The sequence below is a fragment of the Corylus avellana genome, chromosome 2, assembly GCF_965113065.1.
Source record: "Corylus avellana chromosome 2, dhCorAvel1.hap1.2, whole genome shotgun sequence".
NCBI lineage: Eukaryota > Viridiplantae > Streptophyta > Magnoliopsida > Fagales > Betulaceae > Corylus > Corylus avellana.
In genome coordinates this window covers 12,976,030-12,985,606 of record NC_142491.1, presented here as the reverse complement: position 1 = coordinate 12,985,606, position 9,577 = coordinate 12,976,030, and the positions used below count along the sequence as shown (strand labels likewise).

Genomic DNA, 9,577 nt, shown 5'->3' with positions numbered 1-9,577 from the left:
GTCATAAACAGCATAGACACTAGGAAAAGCATGAACAAGAAAATGAATCGTGGAAATGGTTGCAGAGTAATTCATAATGAATTTGTGTTTAATCTTCATTTAAGTTTATTAATCAATGTTCCAACAAAGGATTCAATCGTAGATGTGATCATTACAATTTTCTTAAAATACTAAAAAGTTTGTTTGCGTCTACCAAGACTACCATTCTAGGGTTGAAATTTTGCTGTCAAATCGCATAAGCATTTACATAATAAATCTAAACATGATATTTGGGTTTCCCATAATTTTTATTTTATTTTTTTTAAGAATATTAATTTAAATGGGTAAATTTACTTTCTTTCTTTTTTTATTAAGATCATTTTTAAAAATAAATAGTAATTTAATATGGTAGAATAGAAGTTATAAATTCGATCATTAACTTCATAATTTATTCTTCGTTTTAGTTAAATATATCAAATGTTAAATCCCACTTGTTGTATGGAATTTAAATTCACACTTGAAGGGAAGTGTTAAAAAAGATAGTGATTTAATATACTATCGGAACTGAGGTTATGAATTCAAACTTCAACTTTATAATTTATTCATTTTTTAGTTAAATATTGGGTAAAGACGATAAAGTCCACATACCCCACTTAAACTACCACACAATTGACAATACTTCCTCCCCCCAAACTTTCAATTATGACAATGTCCCTCCTCCCCAAACTATCAAAACATTGTCAATGCCTCCAAATGGGATGATGAAGCCACAACTGTTTCCATCACACAACAGGACTGAAACATTTTAAGCATTAATATCATTACACATAAGGCTGTCAATTTTTGACATGACTTACGAATTCGACACAAATTCAACACGAAATTAAAAAAGTTAGGATTAAAGAATCTGACCCGTTTAATTAACTGAGTCAGTTTATCTTTATATCCATGCTTCCGCATGACTCAAACCCAACACACAAACATGAATTGTCACCCATAATTATGCATGCTATAAATTTGATATATAATGTTATTTAATAGGCTATTATACAATTAGGATGATATGTCAGTGAAAATAATTCTTCATTGCAAAATGTATCACTCGCTTCATTCTTAACTTTTGAAATTGACAATACCATTATGTATCCATACCTTTTTTCTTTTCTTTTCTTTTTTCTTTTTTTTTTTAAAAAAAAAAAATGAGGGAAAATGGTATGGATCCATCCTTAAAAATGCATGCCTATGCCCTTTCTAGAAGAAAGTAATTAGTCTCTAATTCTAATGACAACCATAATAACTTCCATCTTATAAAGAATTCAAATTGTTGTAATTCAGGTAGGTAATTGGGAGATAAACCTTATGAGAATGATTCAAATAAATTGATACTCTCCACTTAAGGTATGAGTAACCATAATACAAATCTCCAGCTAGAGCTGCAGAAATACAACAATCCATAACAAGATAATTTCTTCTCCAATCAAGGAAAAATGAATGAGAATTTGAACTAGTAACTTTCACTTCAAGAAGCGTAGTCTCTAACCGATTAAGCTATTTCGTAGTTCTCTTGTGCGGCCTTTTATACCATTTACTTACCTTTCATGTATATTTAAGTCAACCAATAAACCAAATTTGTATGTCAATTTTGCCGTCTTGCATGAGGCTTAATTTTTTTTCTAGCAAAGTCCAAAGTAGCTTTCCATTATTTTGAGACTTTAGCGTTTCATGGCATAGAATCATAGCCAGCTAAAGCAACCACATGCAGCCATGCTTGACTGGTCGCTGGTCCAAGTACTTTATTTTTTGTTTTGTCCCTTTCCTTAAATTTAAGAACATGTCTATTCATTGATTATAAAGGTATACATATGCCCGAGCACACATTCAAAGAGACACAGAAGATCACCCATTCATCCTATTGATTTTGTGTGGCTGATTATTGATTAGTCAAACAGATGCAAATGGGCAAAAAGCAGCAGATTAACAGGGGATGGCTTCAAATTAGAAGTTATTAATTTAAATTACTAGATTTCATAGCTCTTGGAGAGGAGGAGGAGAGAGATGTCAGCTGTGGCTCCAAACTCCATCAAAGAATCCACAACTGGGAAGGAAGATGCTGCTCTTCACCCTCCAAAAGAGCTTGATGCCGGAGCTTTGTTTGTACTCAAATCCAGAGGTTAGTGAGTTATTTTTCATTTTCCTCCCAACTTCACCACCATGGTAGGAATTAAAACTTTCGCCAGTTGATTATTTTATGTTGTAATAGTGGAGAAATGGTTGATGACAATTGTTTTCCTCTGTTTCTGTTATGATAAGTCTACATAAAACTTTCGGAGAAACTTCACTCACTCAAGAAACGCTTTTACAGTTTTGCAACTATAATCTTGAATTACCAAAATCTGCTACGTCGATATCTCAAGTTTTAGTCCCTTTTATTTTCACCCTTATTGTTAAGTTTTTGCGTTAAATCAAATAGCTAACCAGAAAAATGTATCTTATATCTCTCTATAATTAATAAAAATACAAAATTATTTCTAAAAAAAAAAAAATTTAAAAGAAAGAAAAAAAACCTAATTAATGGCCTTGCGACTAGTTAGGGTGGCAATTTTTGTTCTCGTGTCGGGTTATGTGGCTGTATGAGTATAAGATTATATAGGTCAACTCTAACCCGATCTATTTAATTAAACTGACAAGACTCCTCAACCCTAACCATTTAAGTTCACATTGTGTTCGTGTTGAATTTTTAAGTTGTGTAAAAAACTATCAACCCTACTCGCAACCCACTTTTAGTCATGGGTCTAACAAAATTTTTTTTCTTTTTTTTAAAAAAAAAAAAAATTAAAAAGGGTATTTTAGTCATTTTGACATTATCGGTTAGCTTTAACCAAAAATCCTAACAAATGAGTGGAATTATAAAGAGGCTGAAACATGGGCTACCGGCATTGCAAATTTTAATGATTTGAAGTTATGATTGCAAAACCCTTTCCAAAACTTTCAAGCTTCATTCTGTATTGTTCTTAATTTGATTAATGGTTAGTTCTAAATTATGAACCACTCTGAGATGAGTTTGTGTAAATTTGAGGTGATTAGGGTCATGGGTGCACTGTGGGTACCATTTGACGACATCAATCGTGGCTCCGTCGCTTCTGAGTCTTCCCTTCGCGGTGCGCTTGCAAGGGTGGGTTGGGGGAGTTGTTTCCCTCATCCTTCCAGGTTTGCTCACCTTCTATTCCTACAATCTTCTCTCTCTGGTTTTGGAGCACCATGCACAGCTTGGCCACCGCCAACTTCGGTTTCGGGACATGGCTAGAGACATTTTAGGTGGGTAATCTCTACACTCTCCACACTCCACTCCACTCATTTCTTTCTAATTTGTTACAAATTCTCTACAATTTCTAAGGTTCAAAATATGAATCCCAAGGATTTCAAGGGGTATTTTCTTTTTTGGGTCACATGTGCACATGACCAATTTTCTGTCATATTTTTAATAAAGTAAAAAAACGGTAACATTACAAATTATATTACAATATATAAAAGAATTATATTGATAATGTACACTGAAAGTTTGAAGTAACATTACAAATTGAAGGGTAGTTTATATATAAATATGTGAAACTTTTGTCTGATTCAAACTTGTATTGGAAGGACCACGATGGGGGAAGTATGTTGTTGGCCCACTTCAATTTGGGATATGCTATGGGGCAGTCATTGCTGGTGTTCTTCTAGGAGGCCAGAGCCTTAAGGTCAGTTCAGTTGTACCCATTTTTCTATTTATTAAGCCCTTTCATCCATATCAAACAATTCTCCGAATTAATTTTATATATACACTTTAATTCCTTATTGGAGCAGGGGACAATCGATTCTTCTTTCAATTTTTATTAATCAAAATCACCACTTATTTAAACGAATTTAATGACTCAATCAGAAGTTTCTTGTACAAGGTACTGTTTCAGGCCATAAATGAAACTAGGATACCATAATAAAATTTTTTTTTTTAAAAAAAGGACGATTTTATTTCCATAGGGCAACTACTATATGGTAATATGGTAGTAGAGCATTGTAACATAACATGGACTTTAACAAATGAGTCAGGAATTTGAGAAGAGGAAAATATATATAATATTCTAAGATGTTTTGATTGCGGCTTAATTAAATAAGTATTTTAGGGTATAGTGTAGATATAATTAATACTTTCTGAGGTATTTAAAATGGTATCAAAATCAACTTAGCATTGCCATATTGCATTAGAGCATTGTAGTGCAAGATGAGCTTTAACGAGGACGACAATGATTTGAGCGAGGGGGATTATAATATGCTAAATTATTATGGATATGTGTTAAATCTCACATTAGGTAGATGGATTGTAATTTGTGAAGGCTTTACATGAGTGATAAGTTTCATTAGCTACTTAATTACTAGGTGGAAGTAAGGTTTATAAGCAATTGTAAGAAATTTTAATTATAACGTTGAATAATATATTTTTATTTTATTTTAGGTATAATGCACATGTCACTAACCTATATATGGTATCAGAATCAGCTAAGTAACACAATGTGCCACAGAGGCATTGCATTGTGGCACTGGTTCTAACGAAAATATGAGTAATTTGAGTATGAGATATTGGCTAAATCGAATTATCATAGATATATATTAATTAAGTGGGCAAATTATAAAAGAGTTTATGAATTCTAAATCTCATATTGGTTGCATACTAGTGATACTAATCCATATAAATTATTCTAAAGAGCTCTAATCATAATTTCGATTAAACCTTTTGGGGGTAGAACACAACCACGGCCAACATGTCCTTTGGTCGACATTAAGATTTACCCAACCCAAGTTGTCAAATACCGGGACCATCTGTCTTCTCGATCATCTCTCTGCTTCCGCTCTCTCTCTCTTTCTCTTAATATATTCTATATACATTTTGACAAAAATTACTCCATTGGGACTATAAACTTGAAAGTGAAAATGATCATAAGAGAATAAATCCCACAAGGCTAGCCAATTTGCACAAAGCTTTTCTAACTTTTAGACTCTCTTTTTGGCAGTTCATCTACTTGCTTTCAAATCCAAATGGGACAATGAAGCTTTACGAGTTTACCATCATCTTCGGAGTTCTAATGCTCTTCCTGGCCCAAATTCCATCCTTCCACTCCCTCAGGCATATCAATCTTGTCTCTCTTTTCCTCGCTCTTGCTTACAGTGCTTGCGTCACAGCCGGTTCAATATACGTCGGTAAGACTTCAAACCAACAATGTATATATGTAAAACATTTCTTTGGGATAATATATAGATAAAAAAAAATCACATATATATATATATATATATATATATATATATATATTATACATACACTTCCTTGACAGGATTTTCCAAGAATGCTCCCAACAGGGACTATTCCCTAAATGGCTCCCAAGAGAATCGTGTTTTTGGTGCTGTTAATGCTGTTTCAATCATTGTTACCACATATGCCTGTGGAATTGTTCCTGAAATACAGGTATAGTTGAGCCACTACTCTCATTTTGTTGCTAAGAAAAATGGTTCAAAATAGAAAAATTGGAAAGAGAAAGGAAATTCTATCTTATCATTCTTTCTCTCTCTTGGGTTTCACCTATGATCAACAAACTTTAAGGCTTCGTTTGTTTCGAAGTGAAATGTTTTCATTCGGAAAAAATTATTAACGAAATCATTTTTCAAAAAGAAAATGAGTTCTTAGAAAATATGTTTCGGCATTTCGTTTTCACGGAAAATAATTGACGACATAAAACTGTTGACGACTTACAACAACCTTTGGTTGAGCGGTTTAAAAAAGAGAAATTTAAACTCAGAAAATAGTTAACAAAATTTAAAAACAAAAATCATATTTCAAAATTAAAGAAGCGTTTTTTGTAAAAACAGGAAATATTTATAGTTTGATTATTATTTTCGACCGCACCAAATACCAGAAATTACAAAGAAAAAAAATTCTAGAAAATACTTTACGACGAAACAAACTGAGCCTTAAATCTCCAAATTTTAAAGTACGTATATACACATATCTCATGGAACTATAGACAATTTACAATTTGCAATGTTCTTCTTAAACTTTCAATTGAAGCAATATTGTCCAAACTACTAGAAAATTGTGATGTACCCTTTGGTCCTTAAAAAAGACAAAAGTATTTGAAACAAAAATTGACATAGATTTGTGTCATTTGCAGGCAACTATAGCTCCTCCAGTCAAAGGCAAGATGTTCAAAGGTTTATGTGTCTGCTACGCTGTTATATTCACAACTTTTTTCAGCGTCGCAATCTCTGGGTATTGGACATTTGGCAATCAAGCTATGGGGACAATTCTTGCCAATTTTATGGGTAATCAAAAGCCTTTGCTGCCAACTTGGTTTCTCTTGATGACCAATGTGTTCACTGTAATCCAAATATCGGCTGTCACAGTGGTAAGTCCAACTAATCACTATATAGCCTAACAATTCCTAAAGGTTACAGGCTCTCTATGACAAGGCATCATGGAGGCTTGTTTCCCCTTCTTTTACTTAGGCGTGACAATTTCTGTTCATATGTTGGTTCGAGTCATGTTAAGGTAGAATATAATATTATATAGGTCAACTATAATCCGACCCATTTGATTAAACAGGTCAGACTCATTCTCTCTAACCTACTAATTTTGTATTTGAGGCTGGGAGAATTGGGTTCAGTATAGATTTTCATGACAAATCAAAGAGATGAAAGACAAAAATAATTAAGGTGGTTCCTCGAAACTTTAATAACATTTCCGCTACATCTTTTCCTTGATTATTTCACTTAAGTATAACATACGTCTATTTATAGAGCTTTAAATAGATTTGAATAATTTCAAATACAAACAAATCGGGTAATTAAATCCTTAATTTAAGATAATCAAATAATCTAAATTTCTTGATTTAGGATAATCAAATCATAAAGAATTTATATCCTTATCAAGTCTTGTCAAGTCATATGTAGAAGACTTAATTAATAATTCACATTTAATTAAACAAATCAAACCTCTTAACCTTAATTCACTAATTTCGTGTTGGGTTCGTGTCGAATTGACACGTCTTATAAAAAGTTGCCAACCATTTTCACTAAAGCATTATATAGAGAAATGATATAATTCATTCATTTTTCAATTATCTTTAACCATCTCCATAGTTAATGAATGAATCTACCATTAAATTTGTATAGAGTTCATATGAGTACATAAATCTAATAGTTTATATATTAAAATATTAACATGAATCATTTCTCTATGTTTTATATATATATATATATATATATCTGTGTGTGTGTGTGTGTGTATGTGTGTGTGTGTGTGTGTGTGTGTGGTCTTGAATATATTACACTGATTATACTGCAGGTATACTTGCAACCAACAAACGAAGTTTTCGAAAAGTTATTTGCAGACCCCAAACAGGACCAATTTTCCACCCGCAACGTTGTGCCGAGGTTGTTTTTCCGGTCAATATCCGTGATTGTAGGCACACTTTTTGCTGCCATGCTACCTTTCTTTGGAGATATCATGGCAATTTTGGGGGCATTTGGATTCATTCCCCTAGATCTTATTTTCCCAATGGTTTTCTACAATGTCACCTTCAAGCCCTCAAAGCGTAGCCTTGTTTTCTGGGCGAACACATTGATAGCAGCAGCATCCTCGGTGTTATCAGCGGTCGGAGCAGTGGCATCGGTTCGACAAACCGTTCTTGATGCCAAAGCATATCGTTTGTTTGCAAACATATAAAAATATATCATATATGTTTAACAGTTGATGGGCATTAATTTCAAGGTTTGGAATGTTTTAGAGAAATGCTATCTAGCGTTCTCTCAGCATTTTCGGTTAAGTTGGTATGTTTTATTCATCCTTAACTAAAAAATAAAAAATAAAAGGCTCTTTGAACTTTTACACAGTTTGAAAATAACTCCAAAGTTCAAAAATTCTCAATAAATATATTGAACTTTTAATTACCACATTTCGTTAGAATTTTTCATTAAAATTGTCAAAATTTTCAGAATACCCATATTGTTTTATTATAAAAAATAAAAAAAATTACAAAGATTTGGGCGTTGATTTTTTTTATAAATAAAAGGGGTATTTTTGACATTTTGACAAAAAATTAGCAACAAATCCTGATAGAAGAGAGTAATCGAAAGAAATTAAAAATTCGATACCCTGAATTAAGAATTTGTCAAAACGAATGAAAATTCATATAAATTTATGAAGTTTCTCAAAAAAAAAAAAAAAAAATGATGAGTGAAGCTATCAACTCAATTAAGAATGTTGGGAGAATGCTAAATAGCATATCTTGCGCAAAAATGAGTGTGTAAAAAATGTGTGCGCTTGTCTATATATATATATCTCTTTTGTTTTCTTGAACGTGTTTTAATTTCTCTAGTGGCGACTAGCAAGCACCACCATGAGTAAAAAAGGTTTGAACGTGAAGTGAAGGCATGATGACAATGGAAACTAACGGGAAACATATTTCAGCAGTGAAAAATGTTTGAAGAACTAGAAGAGAAATATTATTGAAGCACTCTCTTATAAAATACTATTTGTTCTTGCATATTTCCCTTGCATTTCCATTGTGTTTTGGAATATTTCACAGGATTGGCACTTTGTCTCAGATTCATTACTTGGAAACTCCAAGACTGAAAAAACAAAAAAAATCCTAATTTATTTTGATAAAAGTGCATTTGGGACGTGTGCAATTTTCAAATTAAAAATAATGATTGTAAACCAAAAGGCTAAAATATATCGTTTGGGAGTGCGTTTTAAAAAAAAAAAAAAAATTACGGTTTGCAAACGTTTAAAAAAAAAAAAAAAGACGATTTCAAATTGCAGGCTAATGAGTGTTTTTTTAAAAACACACTATTTTTAAATTTGAAATATTTAAAAGGCAAAACCACGATTTTATTAAACGTGGAACCACGTTTTAAAAATTGCATTTTCAAATTACTATTTTTTAATTGTAACTTTTGAAATCACAAACCCAAATAGACTCTAAATATCAAATCCCAATTTGTAAATCCCTACTTTAGCTTGAATTGATAAAGTTTTGGCACAAAAACTGCATATTGTCGCTGCTAAATATCTTTTTCTTTTTTTTTTTCTTTTTTCTTTTTTTTTTTTTTGTTGTATTTAGCATTCACTGAAAGTCGCTACTAATGACCTCTCCAATGTTGCCACTAATAATATGGATGCTAATGAGCAAAATTCTTGTAGTGTGTTACAGGTCAATAATCTTGAGGAAGGTGGAATTCATGCAATAGAAAGAGTCTTGCAGTACAAAGACTCTCTTTAATAAGAGATGTATTATCTCATTAGAACCGTCGTTTCTGACCAAACCAACACAGACCCGGCTGCGCCACCAAGAAGAGCCACCTGGTCACAAAAACGCCAGTAGCACTGCAAATCCCTTCCGCCGGTCTCCCGGTTTTCAGAACCGTTCTGTTTTGTTCATCTTCTAAATAACAATTTATCTAATCTTAACTAATCTATTAATCCAAATATTACCAATCTAAATAGCATTATTCAAGCTAAATACTGCTTAAATTTATTATTACAATTTGATTAGTTGTTATTCTTTGCAAT

At 32.2% G+C, this 9,577-nt stretch overlaps 1 protein-coding gene across 1 annotated transcript; it reads left to right on the top strand.

The window, feature by feature from the left end:
* The first annotated feature begins 1,862 nt into the window (after window positions 1-1,862).
* Window positions 1,863-7,829, top strand: LOC132186886 (GABA transporter 1). The gene is made up of 7 exons (XM_059601000.2): window positions 1,863-2,149; window positions 3,064-3,294; window positions 3,619-3,716; window positions 5,025-5,211; window positions 5,343-5,473; window positions 6,177-6,410; window positions 7,349-7,829. The coding sequence occupies exons 1-7, from the start codon at window positions 2,035-2,037 to the stop codon at window positions 7,727-7,729; spliced, it is 1,377 nt and encodes a 458-aa protein (XP_059456983.2). The 5' UTR covers window positions 1,863-2,034; the 3' UTR covers window positions 7,730-7,829.
* The last annotated feature ends 1,748 nt before the right edge of the window (window positions 7,830-9,577 follow it).